Source organism: Tachyglossus aculeatus, chromosome 21, assembly GCF_015852505.1.
Source record: "Tachyglossus aculeatus isolate mTacAcu1 chromosome 21, mTacAcu1.pri, whole genome shotgun sequence".
In the NCBI taxonomy this organism is placed as follows: Eukaryota; Metazoa; Chordata; class Mammalia; order Monotremata; family Tachyglossidae; genus Tachyglossus; species Tachyglossus aculeatus.
The window spans coordinates 9,627,879-9,650,396 of NC_052086.1; the positions used below are offsets into that span (position 1 = coordinate 9,627,879).

Genomic DNA, 22,518 nt, shown 5'->3' on the forward strand with positions numbered 1-22,518 from the left:
GCACGTACTAAGCGCTTGGGAATTACAAATCGGCAACACAGACAATCTCTACCCAACAACGGGCTCAGTCTACAAGGGGGAGACAGGCAACAAAATAATAATAATACTGGCATTTATTAAGCGCTTACTATGTGCAAATAGTAAGCCTTCCCAGACTGAGCCCCTTCCTTCCTCTCCCCCTTGTCCCCCTCTCCATCCCCCCATCTTACCTCCTTCCCTTCCCCACAGCACCTGTATAGATGGATATATGGTTGTACATATTTATTACTCTATTTTACTTGTACAGATCTATCCTATTTATTTTATTTTGTTAGTATGTTTGGTTTTGTTCTCTGTCTCCCCCTTTTAGACTGTGAGCCCACTGTTGGGTAGGGACTGTCTCTATGTGTTGCCAATTTGTACTTCCCAAGCGCTTAGTACAGTGCTCTGCACATAGTAAGCGCTCAATAAATACGATTGATGATGATGATGCAAAACACTGTTCTAAGCTCCAGACTGACAAAACTAAACAAGTTACAAGTTAACCTAGATAGGAGTTAACCAGGTCCCAGTGAAAGAGTTTAATGGGTAGGATTTGGATCTGGGTTCTAATCCCAGCTCTGCCCCATGTCGGCTGTGTGACCTTGGGTGAGTCACTTCACTTCTCAGTTCCCTCATCCGTAAAATGGGGATTAAGAGTGTGAGCCCTACGTGGGATAGGAGCTGTGTCCAACCTAGTGAACTCATATCTACCCCTCCCCTGAGAACGGTTCTCTAAGCGCTTCACAAATACGGTAATAAGCAGGATGGAGGACTGGTCTCACGTTGCTGCGGGCCGTGGGCTGGCAGAGACCAATCCCCCCACCCCCGGGACCTTGCTTGGGCCGGGATTCCCTCCCCGTGGAAACGGAATACGGGTCCGAACGGAGCCAGGAGCTAAATCGGGGCCTTGGACCTGGGCCTCGGAGCGGAGCGGCCATCTTAGCTATCAGTCCGGTTCGGCCAGCGGCGGACGGGGTCGCCGGCCGCTCGGGGAGAGGAGTCCGCTCGGCCTCATGGTCTGTATTCGGGGGTCCGGGGGTCCGGTGGGATTGTGTGAGGCCGTGGGTTGCCCCGGGGCGTGAGTAGGATTTGAGGGGAGGTCCCTCCATCCACAGCCCTCTGACCCAGGGACGGGGCGGATGGACAGCCACAGATTGTCCAGTGGGGGTGCGGGGTTGACCTTTCCCGCAGAGCTAGCCAAAAGTCTGGACCGTGATGGTTTATTTTGTTAAAGATGTGCATATAGCGTTAATTCTGGTGATTTTGACACCTGTCTCCACTGTACTAAGCGCTTGGGAGAGTCCAATGCCTGTCTACATAATAATTGAGTTGTTAAGCACTTACTATGTGCAAAAGCACTGTTCTAAGCGCTGGGGAGGTTACAAGGTGATCAGGTTGTCCCACGGGGGGCTCACAGTTTTAATCCCCATTTTACATTTGAGGTAACTGAGGCACAGAGAAGTGACTTGCTCAAAGTCAATCAATCGTATTTATTGAGCGCTTACTGTGTGCAGAGCACTGTACTAAGCGCTAAGTCACGCAGCTGACAGTTGGCGGAGCTGGGATTTGAACCCATGACTTCTGACTCCAAAGCCCGTGCTCTTTCCACTGAGCCACGCTACATGTTTTGTCACCTGTCTACATGTTTTTTGTTGCCCGTCTCCCCCTTCTAGACTGTGAGCCCCTTGTTGGGTAGGGGTCGGCTCTATCTGTAGCCGAATTGTACTTCCCAAGTGCTTAGTCCAGTGCTCTGCACACAGTAAGTGCTCAATAAATACAATTGGATGAATAGTCCACCACCTGCTCTGTAGTGGAAGCCCCCTGTGTGCAGGGAACATGTCTGCCATTCCCTTGACTCCCACCACCCCCCATCGGTCTGTCAGTCTGGTATTTATTGAGCGCTTCACTGTTTGCAGAACACTGGACTAACGGTTAGGAGAGTACAATATAGCAGGCACCCATCCCCTGCCCACGACGAGCATACAGTCAGTACAAGTGTTCAGTACAGTGCCCTGTCCTCAGTAAACACCCTAAATGCTGCCAGTCCTCTACAGAGAGACACTCCAGTGTGAAGGGGGTAGAGGACTCTCAAGGTTGTTTCTGGTTTTGTCTCAAATCGTGTGCGCACATGTGCTTGTACACGTGTGCTCGAATGTGAGCATGCGCGCGTAGTGTGGGGAGTGACGGGCGGGGCGAGCCAGGGCGTCTATATTTAAAGACTAAATCCTCATTTCACTTCCCGTGTTGCCTTCATTCCTGGAAGAGGACTGAGTTCTCCAACTTGAAGCTCCCTTTTTTATGGTATTTGCTAAGCACTTACTATGTGCTGGGCACTGTACTAAGCGCTGAGGTAGATACAAGCGAATTGGGTGGGACACCGTCCCCGTCCCCCATGGGGCTCACCGTCTTAATGTCCATTTTGCTGATGAGAGAACTGAGGCCCGGAAAAGTGAAGTGACTTGAAGTGACTCCGACTCCAAAGCCCGGGCTCTTTCCACTGAGCCACGCGCGCTCTGCACACAGTAAGCGCTCGATAAATACGACAGACTGATCGACTGGCGGCCCCTGACCTCCCCACCCCGGCCTGCCTTTCTCGGCGGGACAGCGTGGCTCCGTTGAAAGAGCCCGGGCTTGGGGGTCGCAGGTCGTGGGTTCTAATCCCGGCTCCGCCACTCAATCAATCAATCGTATTTATTGAGCGCTTACTATGTGCAGAGCACTGTACTAAGCGCTTGGGAAGTACAAATTGGCATCACATAGAGACAGTCCCTACCCGATAGTGGGCTCACAGTCTAAAAGGGGGAGACAGAGAACAGAACCAAACATACCAACAAAATAAAATAAGTAGGATAGAAATGTACAAGTAAAATAAATAAATAAATAAATAAACAGAGTAATAAATATGTACAACCATATATACATATATACAGGTGCTGTGGGGAGGGGAAGGCGGTAAGGCGGGGGGATGGAGAGGGGGACGAGGGGGAGAGGAAAGAAGGGGCTCAATCTGGGAAGGCCTCCTGGAGGAGGTGAGCTCTCAGCAGGGCCTTGAAGGGAGGAAGAGAGCTAGCTTGGCGGATGGGCAGAGGGAGGGCATTCCAGGCCCGGGGGATGACGTGGGCCGGGGGTCGATGGCGGGACAGGCGAGAGCGAGGTACAGTGAGGAGATTAGTGGTGGAGGAGCGGAGGGTGCGGGCTGGGCAGTAGAAGGAGAGAAGGGAGGTGAGGTAGGAGGGGGCGAGGTGATGGAGAGCCTTGAAGCCCAGGGTGAGGAGTTTCTGCCTGATGCGCAGATTGATCGGTAGCCATTGGAGGTTTTTGAGGAGGGGAGTGATATGTCCAGAGCGTTTCTGGACAAAGATAATCCGGGCAGCAGCATGAAGTATGGATTGAAGTGGAGAGAGACACGAGGATGGGAGATCAGAGAGAAGGCTAGTGCAGTAGTCCAGACGGGATAGGATGAGAGCTTGAATTAGCAGGGTAGCGGTTTGGATGGAGAGGAAAGGGCGGATCTTGGCAATGTTGCGGAGCTGAGACCGGCAGGTTTTGGTGACGGCTTGGATGTGAGGCGTGAATGAGAGAGCGGAGTCGAGGATGACACCAAGGTTGCGGGCTTGTGAGACGGGAAGGATGGTAGTGCCGTCAACAGAGATGGGAAAGTCAGGGAGAGGACAAGGTTTGGGAGGGAAGACAAGGAGCTCAGTCTTCGACATGTTGAGCTTTAGGTGGCGGGCGGACATCCAGATGGAGATGTCCTGAAGGCAGGAGGAGATGCGAGCCTGGAGGGAGGGGGAGAGAGCAGGGGCAGAGATGTAGATCTGGGTGTCATCAGCGTAGAGGTGATAGTTGAAGCCGTGGGAGCGAATGAGGTCACCAAGGGAGTGAGTGTAGATTGAGAACAGAAGGGGACCAAGCACTGAACCTTGGGGAACTCCCACAGTAAGAGGATGGGAGGGGGAGGAGGAGCCTGCAAAAGAGACTGAGAAAGAACGACCGGAGAGATAAGAGGAGAACCAGGAGAGGACGGAGTCTGTGAAGCCAAGGTCAGATAACGTGTTGAGGAGAAGGGGGTGGTCCACAGTGTCAAAGGCAGCTGAGAGGTCGAGGAGGATTAGGACAGAGTATGAGCCGTTGGATTTGGCAAGCAGGAGGTCATTGGTGACCTTTGAGAGCGCAGTTTCCGTGGAATGAAGGGGACGGAAGCCAGACTGGAGGGGGTCGAGGAGAGAGTTGTTGTTGAGGAATTCTAGGCAGCGCGTGTAGACAACTCGTTCAAGGAGTTTGGAAAGGAATGGTAGGAGGGATATGGGACGATAACTAGAAGGTGAGGTGGGGTCAAGAGAGGGTTTTTTTAGGATGGGAGAGACATGGGCATGTTTGAAGGCAGAGGGGAAGGAACCAGTGGAGAGTGAGCGGTTGAAGATGGAAGTTAAGGAGGGGAGAAGGGATGGAGCGAGAGATTTCAGCTTGGGCAGGTCACTTCACTAGGCCTCAGTTCCCTCATCTGTAAAATGGGGATGGAGACTGTGAGCCCCACGTGGGACGAGCTGTTGACCTCGTATCCCCCCCCAGTGCTTGGCACGTAGTAAGTGCTTAACAAATACCATCGTCATCATCACCCCTGAGCTTCTGGGCTTACAGGGCATCCACCGGGTCTTCCCAAGAACCTTCCAGCGAAGAGCGGGGGCTCTGATCTTGTCATCCCTCTGGCTTCCCCAACCCTCTTCCTTCTTTCTGTTCCCTCTGCTCCTCCTGCCCGCCCGCCCATCCTTGCCATAGTCCCACCGCAAATTCTCAGCTCCCCGGCACGGCCACCTGGGCTTCCTGCCCCAGAAGAGAAGCCGCCGGCACCGGGGCCGGGTGAAGTCGTGGCCCAAGGACGACCCCAGGAAGCCCGTGCACCTCACGGCCTTCCTGGGCTACAAGGCCGGCATGACGCACACGCTGCGGGAGGTCCACAGACCCGGCCTCAGTAAGTGAATCCGCCCTTTCCTCACCATCCAAAAGACCACCACGCCGATCTCTTCCCTGCCTTGATTACGGCATCAGCCTCCTTGCTGACCTCCCGCCTCTCCCCACTCCAGGCCATGCTTCGCTCTGCTGCCCGGATCCTTTTTCTACAAATATGTTCAGTTCACGTTTCCCCGCTCCTCAAGAACCTCCGGCTCATCTACCTCCACGTCCAACAAAAAAACTCCTCACCGTCGGCTTTAAAGCAATCAATCTCCTCGCCCCCTCCTGCCTCACCTTGCTACTCTCCTACTCTCTATTTTATTTTAATACGTTTTGTTTTGTCGTCTGTCTCCCCCTTCTAGACTGTGAGCCCGCTGTTGGGTAGGGACCGTCTCTAGATGTTGCCAACTTGCACTTGTGTGTGCTCTGCACACAGTAAGCGCTCAATAAATACGACTGAATGAATGAATGAACCCAGCCCACATACTTCGCTCCGCTAAGGACAACCTTCTCACTGTCCCTCCGTCTCGTCTATCTCACCGTCAACCTCTGGCCCGGAATGCCCTCCTTCCTCATATCCGACGGACACCGATTCTCCCCCACTTCAAAGGCTTATTGAAGGCCCGTCTCCTCCCAGAGGCCTTCCCTGACTAAACCCCCTTTTCCTCTTCTCCCACTCCCTTCTGCGTCCCCCTGACTTGTTCCCGACAATCATTCCCCCTCCCAGGACTCCCTTCTGAGTCCCCCTGACTTGATCCCGATAATCATTCCCCCTCCCAGGCTCACTCTACTTGCGTCCACACACCACTTAGGTCCATAAATGTCATTATTTATAATCACATCAGTCTCCCCCTCTGAACCGTAAGCTCACAGGGGGGTAGGGATGTGTCTGCTTATTGTTGTAATGTGCTCTCCCAAGTGTTTAGTACACAGTAAGCACTCAATAAATATAATTGAATGAACACATGCATGAATGAAAGTGACGTCCTGGGAGGCTGAGTGGGGTGTGAGTGTGGTCGCCTTGAGCCATCCCAGGTGGGATGGGACAAGATCCTGAGGCCAAGGCTGGTCCTTCAGGGGTCAACTAGTCCATCCCCCTGCCTCTAGGCCGAATTCACTCATTCAATCGTATTTACGGGGTGCTTACTGTGTGCAGAGCACTGTACTAAGCGCTTGGGAGAGGACAAGAGAACAATATACGCCCTGACCACAATGAGCTGACAGTCTAAAGAATACCTCTCAAGCTTCCATCACTTTCTCTAAAGCCTCCAGAGCGGACCCCCCCCCCGCCCCACCTCAGAAACTCATTCATTCACTCATTCAATCGTATTTACTGAGTGCTTACCGTGTGCAGAGCACTGTACTAAGCGCTTGGGAAGTACAAGTTTGCAACGTATAGAGACGGTCCCTACCCAACAGCGGGCTCACAGTCTAGAAGGGGGAGACAGACAACCAAACATATAAACCAAATAAATAGGATAAATATGTACGAGTAAAATAGAGTAATAAATATGCACAAACATACCTACATATATACAAGGTGCTGTGGGGAGGGGAAGGAGGACCCGGCCGGCAGAAGGGTTTTTCCGGCCACCGCAGCCGCCACAACCCTTCTGTCTTCCAGAGGTGTCCAAGAGGGAGGAGGTGGAAGCGGTGACCATAGTGGAGACGCCCCCCATGATTGTGGTCGGGGTGGTGGGCTACGTGGACACCCCCCGCGGCCTGCGCAACTTCAAGACCATCTTCGCCGAGCACCTGAGTGACGAGTGCAGGCGTCGCTTCTACAAGAACTGGTGAGGACACCGCCCGGGGGGGCGTTCAAGGCTTGGGGGGTGGGGGGAGAGGGTGCAGAGGAGAGAAGTCATGGGTTCGAATCCCGGCTCTGCCACTTGTCAGCTGTGTGACCTTGGGCAAGTCATTAACTTCTCTGGGCCTCAGTTCCCTCATCTGTAAAATGGGGACTAAGACTGTGAGCCCCATGTGGGACAACCGTGATCACCTTGTATCCCCCCCAGTGCTTGGCACATAGTAAGCGTGTAACAAATACCACCATTATTATTATTAAGTAGCGTGGCCTACTGGATAAACCCGGGCCTGGGAACCAGAAGGACCTGGGTTCTAATCCTGGCTCCTCCACCTATCTGCTGTGTGACCTCGGGCAAATCACTTCTCTGGGCCTCAGTTCCCTCCTCGGTAAAATGGGGATTAAGACTGGAAGCCCCAAGTGGGACAGGGACTGTGCCCAACCTGATTACCTTGTATCTATCCCGGCGCTTAGAACAGTGCTTCGCACGTAGTGAGTGCTTAACAAATATGATCATGATAATAATAAACAGCGCTTAACGACATACCATAAAAAAAGGAGAGGGAAGAGGAGAAGGAAGGGAAGAGGAGGCCGGAGAGGGAGAAACGGAAAGAAGGGGAAGGGGAGGGGGCCTAGAAGGGGCTAGGTGAGCGCCTGGAAAAGGGAGAAAAGGAAGGGGAGGTGCAGGGGAGCCTAGTGGAAAAAGCCCAAACTTTGGAGTTAGAGGACCTGGGTTCTAATTCCGCCTCCTCCACTTTTTTGCTATGTGATCTTAGACAAGTCACTTATCTTCTCTATGCTTCAATTCCCTCAAGGACCAAACAGGGATTAAGACGCTGAGCCCCATGGGGAACAGGGACTATGTCCAACCCGATTAGTTTGTATCTACCCCAGCGCTTAGTACAGTGCCTGGCACATAATAAGCGCTTAACAAACACCATAAAAAAAAAGGTGGGCAGAGGGAGGGGGGTTTGGAAGAGGGCAGGCACAAGTGGGCAGGAGGTAGGGCGGGTGATTAGCTCTTGGGGCCGGAAGCCAGGCTCTCCCCTCAAATTGCTTTCAAATTGACACGGTTCTGAGATTTTCTCCATACGCTCACTTCTGGATTTTCCTTCCCCTCTCCTTCGCCCCACTATCCCCAGCTCCAGCCGGCTCCTACCCCCTCTGTGCCTGGCGGAGAGAGAGGAGACCCCAGGGCCCCCGGGGGAGAGGATAGGGGACAACCAGGGGCCGGGAAACATCCCGGCCTCCGCCACCCATCCCCTCTGCTCTCAGACTAGGCGGAGACGCCTCTCCGGAGCCCCAGATTTTCAACTAGTGCGGTCCCAGTTGGGGTTCCCGCTCCACTCCCCTCTGGGAGAGCGCAGTCGGATGCTGACACGCACATTACCACGTACGCCACGCGGCATCGTCATAGGGCCGCCGTATCGAGAATCAGCCCGATCGTGCCCAGAATGTGCCCACAGCGGACTCCAGCCCCTGCCACCCCAGACTCCTTGTGCCCCCCATCCTGGGTCCTCATGAGCGTGGGCACCGCTTTAGGGCCGGGGGACTCGGCAATGGAAACTGAGGCAGAAAGAGACCGGGCGGTGGATGGACCGGCCCCCCGACCCCGCCATCGACTCTACCCGGACCAGTGGCCACCCTAGGGGTGGGTGAGGGGCGAGGGGGCTGGGGTGGAGGAAGCCACCAGCCCCCTGATTTGTTCCAGGCACAAAAGCAAGAAGAAAGCCTTCACCAAGTACTGTAAGAAGTGGCAAGACGCCGACGGGAAGAAGCGGTTGGAGAAGGACTTCGCCTCGATGAAGAAATATTGCAAAATCATCCGCGTCATCGTCCACACCCAGGTGAGGACCCCCGCCGCCGTCCTCCCGCTCCAGTCCGGGGGGCTGAGTCTCCCCGGGGCTGGTGTCCCAGGCCGGGCCTTCTCTTTTCCGGAAACGCCTCCGGGAACGGGAGTCGGGAACGAGGCGGTCCGGTGCGAGGGAGCGAGGCCAGATTCAAGGGAGAACTTTCTTGACCACCCCCGGGGTCTCCAGTCCTGGAGATTTTTAAAGAGAGGGCCTGGCGGAAGCATCCTGTGGTGGGATGGGGCTAAGGGAGCACTGGGGGAGGCAGACAGGGGATTGGACCGGGCGACCTAGGCCGGACTCGCTCAGTACATGGTGGTCCGGTCCTAACCTCCATCTCTGCTGTGGGGTGGACGGAGCCTGGCCGGGGGATGGAGACAGATCGGGGTCAGGGTGGGGACGGGGCCGTTCTAGTACGAGCCTCGGTTTTCCCCTCAGTCAATGGTATTGAGCGCTTACTGTGTGCACAGCACCGTACTAAGTGCTTGGGAGTGGTCAACAGAACAATATAATAGACACATTCTCTGCCCACAACGAGCTTAGAGTCTAGAGGGGGAGACTGTGTAGAATAGGAGCCCACAGCCTCGACCTCCAAGGGGCAGGGATGCAGAGTGGAGGCCAAGGCTGCAGCTGCTGCTGTCCCCCCACCATCCCGGGCCTGTCCCTCTGCCCGTCCCTCCGAACACCCGTGCCGGGCAGATGAAGCTGCTGGCGTTCCGGCAGAAGAAGGCCGACGTGATGGAGGTCCAGCTGAACGGCGGGTCGGTGTCGGACAAGGTGGACTGGGCGCGCGGGCACCTGGAGAAAGCCGTGCCCGTGCACGCCGTCTTCAGCCAGAACGAGATGGTCGATGTCATCGCCGTCACCAAGGGCCGGGGCATGAAAGGTCCGCGGGCGCAGGGCGGAAGAGGGGCAGCCCCTCTGCCAGGGGAGGGGGCGGGGAAGAGGAGGAGGAGGAAGGCTCCATGTCCCCAGCCCCTCTGCCCGCCTCCCCACCCCCAGGGGTTACCAGCCGCTGGCACACCAAGAAGCTCCCTCGGAAGACCCACAAGGGCCTGCGCAAGGTGGCCTGCATCGGGGCCTGGCACCCTGCCCGCGTGGGCTACTCCATCGCCCGCGCCGGACAGAAGGGCTACCACCACCGCACCGAGATCAACAAGAAGGTGCCACGCCTCGCCCCCCGGGGACCCCTTGGCCCCTCCGGTGCCCGGTTGGGGCAGGGTCAGAGGGGAGAGCGCTGGGCTTCCGGGAGCGTGGGCCCCTTCGCGGTCTTGACCCGGATGGAGGAGGCGGGGGAAGGATTCATTCATTCATTCATTCAATCGTATTTATTGAGCGCTTACTGTGTGCAGGGCACTGTACTAAGCGCTTGGGAAGTCCAAGTTGGCAACATATAGAGACGGTCCCTACCCAACAGCGGGCTCACAGTCTAGAAGGGGGGGAGATCTCTGTGAATCTATGATTCTAATCCCGGCTCTGCCACTCATCTGCTGGGTGACCTTGGGCAAGTGACTTCACCTCTCTGGACCTCGGTCTAGAAGGGGGGGAGATCTCTATGAATCTATGATTCTAATCCCGGCTCTGCCACTCATCTGCTGGGTGACCTTGGGCAAGTCACTTCACTTCTCTGGACCTCAGTTCCCTCATCTGAAAATGGGGATTAGGACGGTGAGCCCCGCGTGGGACAACCTGATCACCTTGTATCTCCTCCAGTACTTAGAAAAGTGCTTGGCACATAGTAAGCCCTTAACAAATACCATTATTATTATTAATTATTGAACGCTTAGGGTGTGCAGAGCATTGTACTAAGCTCTTGGGAGAGTCCAATATAACAGTATAACAGACACGTTCCATCTGGGGGAGCTTTTCTGGGGGCTGGGGTGGAAGCCTGTGTCTGGGAGAGGGTGGGGAAGGGGGGTGCCCTGCTGCTGCTGCTTCCCCGGCGGGGGGGGGGGGGGGGGGGGTCCCCCGTCCATCACCCTGTGGCCCCGTCCACACCCCCCACCCTTCGGGCTTGACTCAGTCATCGGGCTGGATTCCAGGGGCATAGTGGCTCCCTGCTAATAGGAGGGGGCCCGGGCCCCCCAAGCTGGTGTCCAGCCTGCCCATCCTCTCGCTTTCCTGCCCAGATTTATCGCCTGGGCCGTGGGATCCGTGTGGAAGAGGGCCAGGTGGTGAGAAACAACGCCTCCACCAACTATGACATCACCAACAAGTCCATCACTCCCCTGGTACGTGGTCCCCCCCTTTTCCCCCCCAGTCCTTCCCAGTCCCGTCGGGACCACCCAGTGTCCAGCCATGCTGACCGGCACCGGCGCTGAAGCCTGGGCCGCGGCCTTGGCCGGAATTTTTCTCCCCCACAGCCTGCCCTCCCTCCACCGTGGAGTCAGGGGGTCACCCCCGGGGATGTAATAATAACCGCGGTATTTGTTAAGCGCTGGCTCTGGCCAGGCGCTGATACAAGCAGATCGGGTTGGACACGGTCCCTGTCCCACGTGGGGCTCACGCTCTCAATCCCCATTTTACAGATGGTCACTGAGGTCCAGAGAAGTGAAGTGACTTGCTCGAGGTCACCCAGCAGACAAGTGGCGGAGCTGCTATTAGAACCCACGACCTTCTGAGTCCCAAGCTCGGACTCTATCCACTGTCTATCATCATCATCAATCGTATTTATTGAGTGCTTACTATGTGCAGAGCACTGTACTAAGCGCTTGGGAAGTACAAATTGGCAACATATAGAGACAGTCCCTACCCAACAGTGGGTCGTCTATATGTTGCCAACTTGTATCATCATCATCATTATCAATCGTATTTCTTGAGCGCTTACTATGTGCAGAGCACTGTACTAAGCGCTTGGGAAGTACAAATTGGCAACGTCTAGAGACGGTCCCTACCCAACAGTGGGCTCACAGTCTAAAAGGGGGAGAAACTTGTACTTCCCAAGCGCTTAGTACAGTGCTCTGCACACAGTAAGCGCTCAATAAATACGATTGATGACGATGATGATGACGTGAACATCCATGTAGAATCTTATTTTCAGTCAGTCGATCGTCTTTATTGAGCACTTACTGCCTGCCAAGCACTGTACTAAGCACTTAGGGGGTGTCCAGTACCGACTGCCCCTGATGGTCCTCCCTCTGGTCCCAAGACACGTGGAGGGGGTTGAAGGGGAGCCTGCGGGTGGCCGGGCCCAGGCTGGGGGGGTCTGCTGCAGGTCCCACAGACCCCCCCGGAGTCCCCTCGGAGGGGGCGAGGCGGAGCGGTGGGGGTCAGGCGCTCCAGCCCCCCAGACGCCCTCTCCACCGGCAGGGCGGATTTCCTCACTACGGAGAAGTCAACAACGACTTCGTGATGCTCAAGGGCTGCATCGCGGGCACCAAGAAGCGCGTCATCACGCTCCGGAAGGTCAGGGGTCACGTGGGGTCGGGGGTCAGGGGTCGGGCCCGATTCCCCCCCTAGCTCCAAGCTGCCACACCAACTAGACTGTGAGCCCGTTGTTGGGTAGGGACCCTCTCTATATGTTGCCGACTTGCGCTTCCCAATAATAATAATAATGGCATTTATTAAGCCCTTACTATGTGCAAAGCACTGTTCTAAGCGCTGTTTCCCAGCGCTTAGTACAGTGCTCTGCAAACAGTGAGCGCTCAATAAATACGATTGAATGAATGAATGAATGTCGTGGGCAGGGAATGTGTTTACTGTTGTATTATAATAATAATAATGATGATGGCATTTGTTAAGCGCTTACTATGTGCAAAGCTGTTCTAAGCGCTGGGGAGGATACAAGGTGATCAGGTTGTCCCACTTGGGGCTCACAGTCTTCATCCCCATTTTCCAGATGAGGTAACTGAGGCCCAGAGAAGTGAAGTGACTGGCCCAAAGTCACACAGCTGACAATTGGCGGAGCTGAGATTTGAACCCATGACCTCTGACTCCAGAGCTCGGGCTCTTTCCAATGAGCCACGCTGCTTCTCTAATTATTATACTAATTACTATAGTAATATATTACTATATTATACTAATCACTAATTATACTAATTATACTCCGCCAAGTGCTCCGCACACAGTAAGAGCTCCATAAATACCACTGAATGAATGGTGGTGGGGGGTGGGGTCAGTCAATCCATTGTATTTACTGAGCGCTTACTGTGTGCCAACCACTGTACTAAGCGCTTGAGAGATTTCAATAGAACAACAGGGCACATTCCCTGCCCACAAGGAGCTTACAGTCTCGAGGGGGAGACAGACGTGACTAGAAATTAATAATTTATAGATACGGATTTAAGTGCTGTAGGGCTGGGAGTGGGGTGGGCTGTCCCGCTGGAGGGGGGACCCCAAGGCCAGATGGGGACCCACCTGTCCTGAGCCAGGCGGCTGAAAAACTCCGCTCCCCGAGCAAGGACGGAGCCGGAGCTGGGGCTACCGCCCGCCCCCCGGCCTCTCCCCCGCCGTCCCCATCCGCTCCTTCCAGCGGTGACGTCCCCCCACGCCTCTGCCCCGTCCCTCCAGTCCCTCCTGGTCCACCACAGCCGGCGGAGCCTGGAAGACGTGGAGCTGAAACTGATCGACACCACCTCCAAGTTCGGCCACGGGTGCTTCCAGACGGCGCAGGAGAAGCGGGCTTTCATGGTGAGCCCCTTCGTGGCAGGGCATCCCCTCCCCTGGCACGGCTTACCTTACCCCCAGACCATCATCCGCTCGGCCGGAAGACCCCAAGCAGCATGGCTTCGTGGATACAGCCAAGGCCTGGGGTCGGAATAATAATAATAGTGGTATTTGTTAAGTGCTGACTATGTGCCAAGCACTGTTCTAAGCACTGGGGGAAATGCAAGCTTATCAGGTTATCCCAGGTGGGGCTCCCAGTCTTCATCCCCATTTTACAGATGAGGTAACTGAGGCACAGTGAAGCGACTTGTCCAAAGTCACACAGCTGACAAGTGGCGGAGCCAGCATTAGAATAATAATAATAATAATAATAATGATAATAATAATGATGGCATTTATTAAGCGCTTACTATGTGCCAAGCACTGTTCTAGGCACTGGGGGAGATGCAAGCTTATCAGGTTATCCCAGGTGGGGCTCCCAGTCTTCATCCCCCTTTTACAGATGAGGTAACTGAGGCACAGTGAAGCGACTTGTCCAAAGTCACACAGCTGACAAGTGGCGGAGCCAGGATTATAATAATAATAATAATAATAATAATAATAATAATAATAATAATAATAATAATGGCATTTATTAAGCGCTTACTATATGCAAAGCACTGTTCTAAGCGCTGGGGAGGTTACAAGGTTATCAGGTTGTCCCACAGGGGGCTTACAATCTTAACCCCCATTTTACAGATAACTGAGGCCCAGGGGAAGCAAAAAGCCCGCACGGCCCACGCTGTGGGGAAGCAGCACAATAATAATAATAATGATGGCATTTATTAAGCGCTTACTATGTGCAAAGCACTGTTCTAAGCACTGGGGGGGGGATACAAGGTGATCAGGTTGTCCCACAGGGGGCTTACAATCTTAACCCCCATTTTACAGATGAGATAACTGAGGCCCAGAGAAGTGAAGTGACTTGCCCAAAGTCACACAGCTGACAGTTGGCAGAGCTGGGACTTGAACCCATGACCTCTGACTCCAAAGATTAGAACCCACGACCTCTGATTCCCAAGCCCGGGCTCCTTCTGCTCAGCCAGGACCTGGGTTCTAATTCCGGCTCTGCCTGTGGGGCGATCTTTGTTTGTACATATTTATTACTCTATTTATTTTACTTGTACATATCTATTCTATTTATTTTATTTTGTTAGTATGTTTGGTTTTGTTCTCTGTCTTCCCCTTTTAGACTGTGAGCCCACTGTTGGGTAGGGACTGTCTCTATATGTTGCCAATTTGTACTTCCCAAGCGCTTAGTACAGTGCTCTGCACATAGTAAGCGCTCAATAAATACGAGTGATGATGATGATGATCTTGGGCAAGTCACTTCACTTCTCTGTTCCCTCACCTGTAAAATGGGAATTAAGAGTGTGAGCCCCGTGTGGGACAGGGGTTGTGTCCAACCTGATTATCTTGCATCTCCCCCAGCGCTTGGCGAATAGTAAGCGCTCAGCAAGTACCATAATTATTGTTATTATTAACCAGCCTTCTTTTCCACTTCAGGGTCCCCAGAAGAGGCACCTTGGGAAGGAGAAGGCGGAGACCTCCGGGGAGCCCTAGAAATGGGGCTGGGGAGGGGCTCGAGCCCCCCAGTAAAGGAAAGTTTGAAGCTAAGGCTCTGCCTCTTTTCTGAGACAGGGCTGGGGGTGACGACCCCAATAAACTGAGGAGGTCCTGTCCGAGGCCTGGGCTGGGAGGTGCTGGGAGGGGGCAGCCTGGAAAGGAGGGGCGGTGGGGCTGATGACCGCTCATTAATCCATTCAGTCGTATTTTATCGAGCATTTACTGTGCGCAGAACACTCTACTAAGCACTTGGGAGAGTACAATACAACAAGAAACAGACATATTCCCAGCCCACGATGAGCTTACAGTCTAGAGCGGGAAGACAGACATCAATACAGATAAATAAATGACAGATGTGAACATAAGCGCCGTGGGGCTGGGAGGGAGGAAGAACAAAGGGAGCAAATCAGGGCGACGCAGAGATGGGGGAAAGAGGAGGGGGTCTGGGGAGGGAGATGGGGGGAAGGAGCGGGCCTTAGTCTGGGAAGGCCGCTTGGAGGAGATGGGCCTTCAATAATAATAATAATGATGGGGTTTGTTAAGCGCTTACTATGTACAAAGCACTGTTCTAAGCGCCGGGGAGGTTACAAGGTGATCAGGTTGACCCACGGGGGGCTCACAGTCTTAATCCCCATTTTCCAGATGAGGGAACTGAGGCCCGGAGAAGTGAAGTGACCCGCCCAGAGTCACCCAGCTGACAGTTGCCGGAGTCGGGATTTGAACCCATGACCTCTGACTCCAAAGCCCGGGCTCTTTCCACCGAGCCACGCTGCTTCTAGGGCTTTGAAGCCGGCGAAAGTCTGTCGGGTTTGAGTATCTACCCCAGCGATGCTTGCCACATCGTAAATAAATGCGCAAGAACAACAACAATAATAATAATGATAATAATCATAGTAATGATAGGCAGGTACCTGGATATCTCCCGGCGTGAGGGGCCCGGAGGTAACAACTCTTCCTTCCATCCTTCCTTCCTCTCCCCCTCGTCCCCCTCTCTATCCCCCCCATCTTACCTCCTTCCCTTCCCCACAGCACCTGTATATATGTATGTATGTTTGTACAGATTTATTACTCTATTTATTTATTTATTTTACTTGTGCATATCTATCCTATTTATTTTATTTTGTTAGTATGTTTGGTTTTGTTCTCTGTCTCCCCCTTTTAGACTGTGAGCCCACTGTTGGGTAGGGACTGTCTCTATGTGTTGCCAATTTGTACTTCCCAAGCGCTTAGTACAGTGCTCTGCACACAGTAAGCGCTCAATAAATACGATTGATGATGATGATGAACCCCCCCCCCCGCCTTCTAGACTGTGAGCCCACTGTTGGGTAGGGACCGTCTCTATATGTTGCCAACTTGGACTTCCCAAGCGTTTAGTACAGTGCTGTGCACATAGTAAGTGCTCAATAAATGCGACTGATTGATCGATTAAGAATAATTCTGGTACTCGTTAAGCCCTGAGGGAGATGCAAGTTAATCAGGTTGTCCCCAGTCCCTGCCCCGCATGGGGCTCACGGTCTTAATCCCCATTTGACGGATGAGGGAACTGAGGCCCAGAGAAGTGAAGTGACTTACCCGAGGTCAGACGGCAGAGACGTGGTGGAGGCGGAATTCGAACCCCGATCCTTCCTCCTCCCCGGCCGGGGTTTGTGAGCGTGAAGGGCTGACCCCTGACCCCTGGTCTGACCTCTGACCCCGGGGCCCAACCAGGGGAGGTGGGGAGCGCTCCAGCAGCGCCGCCTACCGGGGCCCGGAGGCGCTGCAGGGAGCAGCCGACCCGAGGGGCGGTCCCGCAGCGCCGCCTACCGGGACCCAGGGGCGCTGCAGGGAGCCGAGGAGCGGTCCCGCAGCGCCGTCTGCCGGGACCCGGAGGCGCTGCAGGGAGCCGCGGACCCGAGGGGCGGTCTCGCAGCGCCGCCTGCCGGGACCCGGAGGCGCTGCAGGGAGCCGCGGACACGAGGGGCGGTCTCGCAGCGCCGCCTGCCGGGACCCGGGGGCGCTGCAGGGAGCCGAGGGGCTATCTCGCAGCGCCGCCTACCGGGACCCGGAGGCGCTGCAGGGAGCCTCAAACCCGAGGAGCGGTCCCGCAGCGCCGCCTACCGTTACCCGCCCTGAGGGGGCGTGGCCAGGGGGTGTGACGTATCCCCATAGGAGGCGTGGCTCCCCAGGGGGCGTGACCTTGGGAGTGACGCGTCCCTCGCCGAGGGGCGTGGCCTGTGCGCGTCACGTGTCCCGAGGCGTGACGTAGACGTGACGTAACGTGCCGTGCCCCTCTCGTGCCAGTCAGTGGCGTCGACGACCCGTCCCGGGCCGGTCGCCTCTCCTCTCCCGCTGCTCCTCTCCCGGGCATAATGGCGTCCTTCTGCAGCTTCTTCGGCGGGGAGGTCTTCCAGAACCACTTCGAGACAGGTACGGGGGGACGGGGAGGAGGAGGAGGAGGCGGGGGCCCGGGGGAGGGAGATGGGGGGGAAGAGGAGGGGGTCTGGGGAGGGAGATGGGGGAAGGAGGAGGGGGTCTGGGGAGGGAGATGGGGGGGAGGATAGAGGAGGGGGTCTGGGGAGGGAGATGGGGGAAGGAGGAGGGGGTCTGGGGAGGGAGATGGGAGGGAGGATAGAGGAGGGGACCCGGGTGAGGGGGGGGGAAGAGGAGGGGGTCTGGGGAGGGTGATGGGAGGGAGGATAGAGGAGGGGGTCTGGGGAGGGAGATGGGGGAAAGGAGGAGGGGATCTGGGGAGGGAGATGGGGAAAGGAGGAGGGGATCTGGGGAGGGAGATGGGGGAAGGATAGAGGAGGGGGTCTGAGGAGGGAGATGGGGGAAAGAGGAGGGGGTCTGGGGAGGGAGATTGGGGGGGAAAGAGGAGGGGGTCTGGGGAGGGAGATGAGGGGAAGAGGAGGGGGTCTGGGGAGGGAGATGGGGGGGAGGATAGAGGAGGGGGCCCGGGTGGTGGGGGGGGAGTGGGTCCAGGGAGGGAGATGGGGGGAAAGAGGGAGGGGATCTGGGGAGGGAGATGGGGGGGAAGGAGGAGGGAGTCCAGGGAGGGACATGGGAGGGAGGATAGAGGAGGGGGCCCGGGTTGCCGGGGGGAGCGGGTCCAGGGACGGAGATGCGGGGAAAGAGGGAGGGGGTCTGGGGAGGGAGATGGGGGGGGGAAGGAGGGGGCCCGGGTGGGGGCGGAGGGGGAAATAATAGTAATAGTAATGATAATGATGGCGTTTGTTAAGCGCTGGAGAGGCTACAAGGTGATCAAGTTGTCCCACGGGGGGCTCACAGTCTTAATCCCCATTTTACAGATGAGGGAACTGAGGCCCAGTGAAGTGACTTGCCCATAGCCACACAGCTGACAATTCGCGGAGCCGGGATTCGAACCCCCGACCTCTGACTCCAAAGCCCACGCTCTTTACACTGAGCCGAGGCCCAGACAAGTGAAGTGACTTGCCCAAAGTCACACAGCAGGGAGGTGGAGGAGCCGGGACTAGAACCCAGGTTCTTCTGGCTCCCGGGTCCGTGCTCTATCCACTGGGCCGTGCTGCTTCTTAAAACTCGTCCTATCCTGGCTGTTTTAGGATCTTTTCCCTCCCTTCTTTTTCCCGGTTATAATAATAATGTTGGTATTTGTTAAGCACTTACCGTGTGCCAAGCGCTGAGGTAGGTACAAGGTAATCAGGTTGTCCCACGTGGGGCTCACAGTCTTCATCCCCATTTTACAGGTGAGGTAACTGAGGCACAGAGAAGTTGTGACTTGCCCTGGGAGCAGCTCTGTTCAAACAGTGATCTTTAAGTGTTTACTATGTGCTAAGTACTGGGGTTAGACGGGTCAGTGCTTCCTGCCTCGCTGTCCTCCTCCTCCCCACTTCCCCACCCCCAGATTCCTTCAGCAGCGGTGTTCATCCTGTGATTTTCCACAGACCTTTGCTCTTTGCTCTTCACTGGTTCCCTTCCCGCCCCAAGCCCCGCTCGCACTGACTCCGTCTCTCTCCCTCCTGAAACGGTCACCAGACTGTCCCCGTCTAAATCCCTTAATGTACAAATCGCGTGTGTGGACGCAGCTTTCCGTGTGTCGCGGTGGGAGCCTGCCAAATAAGTTTTGTGAAGAAGAACAGGCTCAGAAGTTCTCGTCACGTCCCATCTTCCTGGGTCAGTCGCCAAGCCCGAGTACCCCCCTTGGATCCGCTGCCCCTAGGATGGAACGGGCCCGGGGACGGATTTTTCCATATCAGGAATTCTGTCTATCATCCCTTCTCCCCCCCGCAACATTCCAGCGGAAGCTCCTGATGGGAAGGGAACTGGTGCTTCTACTGTGCTTCCCCAGCGTTTCGCTCAGTGCGTTTAACCGATAGACCAGCAGCGTGGCCCTAGTGGAAAGAGCACAGGCCTGGAAGTTTATATATATGCTCCTATGTATATAATGCGTATAACAAGCATTAAGAGAAGCAGCGTGGCTCAGTGGGAAAGAGCCCGGGCTTTGGAGTCAGAGGTCATGGGTTCAAATCCCGGCTCCACCACTTGTCAGCTGTGTGACTTTGGGCAAGTCACTTCTCTGGGCCTCAGTTACCTCATCTGTAAAATGGGGATTACTATGTACTATGTACCAGGCACCGTACTGAATGCTGGGCTAGATCCAGGGTAATCAGGTTGACCCCGGTCCATGTCCCACATGGGGCTCACGGTCTTCATCCCCATTTTACAGATGAGATAACCGAGGCCCAGAGATGTTAAGTGACTTGCCCAAGGTCCCGCAGAAGACAACCAGCAGAGCCAAGATTAGAACCCACGTCCTTTCTTCCATCCACTAGGCCGGATGAGCGCTAACTGTGCAGAGCACTGTGAACTTGACACTGTGCTAATCCCTGGGAATAGATTAGCAATTAGATCAGACCAACCTTGTCTCACCGACGAAGGAGGAGGGAGAGCAGGGATCGAATCCCCCTTTTACATAGGAAAAAACTGAGGCCCAGAGAAGCCAAGGGTTTTCCCTAAGGTCACACAGCAGATGAGCGGTGGAGCCGGGATGAGAACCCAGGTCCTCCGCCTCCTTCTGCCGGCCCCCGTTGCTTCCTCGGAATTCGGTCTGGTTTGAAGCCTCAGATTGGGGAGGCGGGGGGTTCAGGGCGGACGGCCGTGGGGGCCCGTCGCCTGCCTCGGCCCCGGGGAGAGGGTGCCTGGGGAATAAGTTGGCACCGCCCCGGCCCTGTCGCCCCCGCAGGCATTTACGTGTGTGCCCGGTGTGGCTACGAGCTTTTCTCCAGCCGCTCCAAGTTTGAACACTCTTCCCCGTGGCCCGCGTTCACCGAGACCATCCACCCCGACAGCGTGGCCAAGCGCGAGGAGCCCGGGAGGCCCGGCGCCTTCAAGGTGCGTGGCTCGGGGAGACCGGGGTGGGCCGGTCGGGGCCTGGGTTTCCGCCGCCCCGTGCGACCGGCCGCGGTGACCCGTGGCCCGGCCTGTTCCTGTCCCCGCAGGTGTCCTGTGGCAAGTGTGGCAATGGCCTAGGGCACGAGTTCCTCAACGACGGACCGAGGCGGGGCCAGTCTCGCTTCTGAATCTTCAGCAGCTCGCTCAAGTTCGTCCCAAAGGGTAAGCGACGGGCCCCTGGCTCTCTTCGGGCCCCCACCTCGCTCCAGGACCGAGACACGGCCTGGCTCCGAGCCCAGGCGGACCCAGAGAGCACCTCATCCAGTGCTTGGGAGTGCACTTGATATCATAATAATTATGGTATTTGTTAAGCGCTTACTCTGTTCTAAGCGCTGGGGTAGATCCAAGGCAAGGAGGTCATCCCGTTTGGGGCTCACAGCCTTGGTCCCCATTTTACAGACGAGACAGCTGAGGCAAAGAGAAGTTAAATGAGTTGCCCAAAGTCATACAGCCGACAAGCGGTGGAGCAGGAATTCGAACCCACGACCTCTGACTCCCAAGCCCGGGCTCTTTCCGCTAAGCCATGCTGGGACACTCTTCTAAGTGCTGGAGTAGATAAGAGATGATCGGGTTGGACACAGTCCCCACCCCACGCAGGGCTCACAGCCTTCATCCAATTTTACAGATGAGGGAACTGAGGCACAGAGAAGCAAAGTGAACTGCCCAAGGTCACCCAGCAGACAAGTGGCAGAGCCGGGATTAGAACTCAGGTCCTTCTGACTCCCCACCTCGTGCTCTGTCCACTAGGCCAAGCTGCCCCTGTGCCATCTCTGTCCTCTCTGTCTCCTCACTGTAACCCTTTGTGGCTTAGAGGGGAGAGCCCGGGGCTGGAAGGCGGGAGCCCTGGGTTCTAGTCTCAGCTCTGGCCCAGACCCGCGGGGTGACCTCAGAGGAGTCGCTTAACCTCTCTGGGCCTATTTGGCGGTCTGTACGGTGGGGAGAATGTGAGCTGCCTCTCCCTCCTTCCCACGGGGGCTGGGAGGATTAAATGAGATGAAGGCCGAGAAAACCAAAAAAGCCCACCCGGCGCTTCCTACTCCAAGAAGATGCAGCGGATCTGAGGGGGATTCTAGGAATTCTAGACCGTGAGCTCATTATGGGCAGGGAATGTGTCCGTTTATTGTTCTGTGGTCCTCCCCCAAGTGCTTAGTACAGTGCTCTGCGCACAGGAAGCCCTCAATAAATATAATTAGATGAATGGGGCTGGGGAGGGGCTGCAGTGGGGCCGGCCTCTGGCTTCAGGTGGCCGGGCCCGCCACGGTCGAAGGAGTAAAACGAGGGCTCTTCCCGTTTCCTTCTTTCCAGGTAAGGACGGCGGGGCCGCTCGGGGCAAGTAAGCGGGAAGTGGCCTCCTGGATGCTGGCCCTCCCTGCCCCGGAACCACCTGCCCTGCCCCTCGGCCTCTCCCTGGCACCGGTGCCACTCTGCCCCTCCCCACCCTGGTCCTCGGCATGATGACTCGCCCTGGGGAAAGCCCTTCCGGAGCGCCAGGGCGACGACGGACGCCCGACCGGGTGGGCCGGGTCACGTGACCCCGCGAGGCCGTCGGCTCCTCGTCGGCCGGGAGCGGGTCTGCCCGCTGCCGGTCGCTTCCAAGCGCTCTGCACATAGTTGGCCCTCAATAAATATCACCAGTGGATCGGTCGGTCGATCGACGGGTCGATCGGGCGGGGGCTTCGCCGTGGGTGCTTGGGAGGAGGCCTCAGAGGCTTTCTGCCCACTTCTCTCTTCGTCTTTTCTTCTCTGTGTCGTCCTCCCTCTTCCTCTGCCTCCTCCCTCCTCTCTCATCCTGCTCTCTTCCTTCCCCACTGAAGAGATGTACTCATTACCGCGTTAATCCAAGCACTTATCCCATACTGCCTTGATTACTGTATCAGCCTCCTTGCTGACCTCCCAGTCTCCTGTCTCTCCCCACTCCAGTCCATAGTTCACTCTGCTGTCCGCGTCATTTTTCTACAAAGTGTTCAGTCCAAGTTTCCCCCCTCCTTGATGCCCATCCACCTCCGCATCAAACAGAAACTCCTCACCAGTGGTTTTAAAGCAGTCAATCCCCTTGCCCCCTCCTACCTTACCTTGCTGCTCTCCTACTCCAACCCAGCCGGGACATTCCGCTCCTCTAACGCCAACCCACTCACTGTACCTATCTCACGGCCGACCTCTCGCCCGCGTCCTTCCACAGGCGTGTAACGCCCTCCCTCTTCGTCTCCGACAGATGATCACTCTTCCCACCTTCAAAGCCTTCCTGAAGGCACGTGTCCTCATTCCCTCTTC

The 22,518-nt window shown here is 55.9% G+C and overlaps 2 protein-coding genes across 2 annotated transcripts; both read left to right on the forward strand.

The window, feature by feature from the left end:
• Positions 1–785: 785 nt before the first annotated feature.
• Positions 786–14,872, forward strand: RPL3L (ribosomal protein L3 like). The gene is made up of 10 exons (XM_038762697.1): positions 786–1,064; positions 4,801–4,993; positions 6,599–6,767; positions 8,490–8,625; positions 9,328–9,514; positions 9,631–9,791; positions 10,758–10,859; positions 11,938–12,033; positions 13,138–13,257; positions 14,779–14,872. The coding sequence occupies exons 1-10, from the start codon at positions 786–788 to the stop codon at positions 14,833–14,835; spliced, it is 1,500 nt and encodes a 499-aa protein (XP_038618625.1). The 3' UTR covers positions 14,836–14,872.
• Positions 14,873–17,051: 2,179 nt separating this feature from the next.
• On the forward strand, positions 17,052–21,886 carry MSRB1 (methionine sulfoxide reductase B1). Its single transcript, XM_038763319.1, has 4 exons — positions 17,052–17,244; positions 20,039–20,187; positions 20,295–20,409; positions 21,553–21,886. The coding sequence occupies exons 1-4, from the start codon at positions 17,187–17,189 to the stop codon at positions 21,582–21,584; spliced, it is 354 nt and encodes a 117-aa protein (XP_038619247.1). The 5' UTR covers positions 17,052–17,186; the 3' UTR covers positions 21,585–21,886.
• The last annotated feature ends 632 nt before the right edge of the window (positions 21,887–22,518 follow it).

Bases quoted from the DNA above. Each gene is read 5' to 3' on its own strand.
- RPL3L (XM_038762697.1), top strand. From the start codon at position 786: ATGGAGGACTGGTCTCACGTTGCTGCGGGCCGTGGGCTGGCAGAGACC. The intron at 4,994-6,598 runs GTAAGTGAATCC...TCTGTCTTCCAG, and splicing joins GGTCCACAGACCCGGCCTCA to AGGTGTCCAAGAGGGAGGAG. The intron at 8,626-9,327 runs GTGAGGACCCCC...CGTGCCGGGCAG, and splicing joins GCGTCATCGTCCACACCCAG to ATGAAGCTGCTGGCGTTCCG.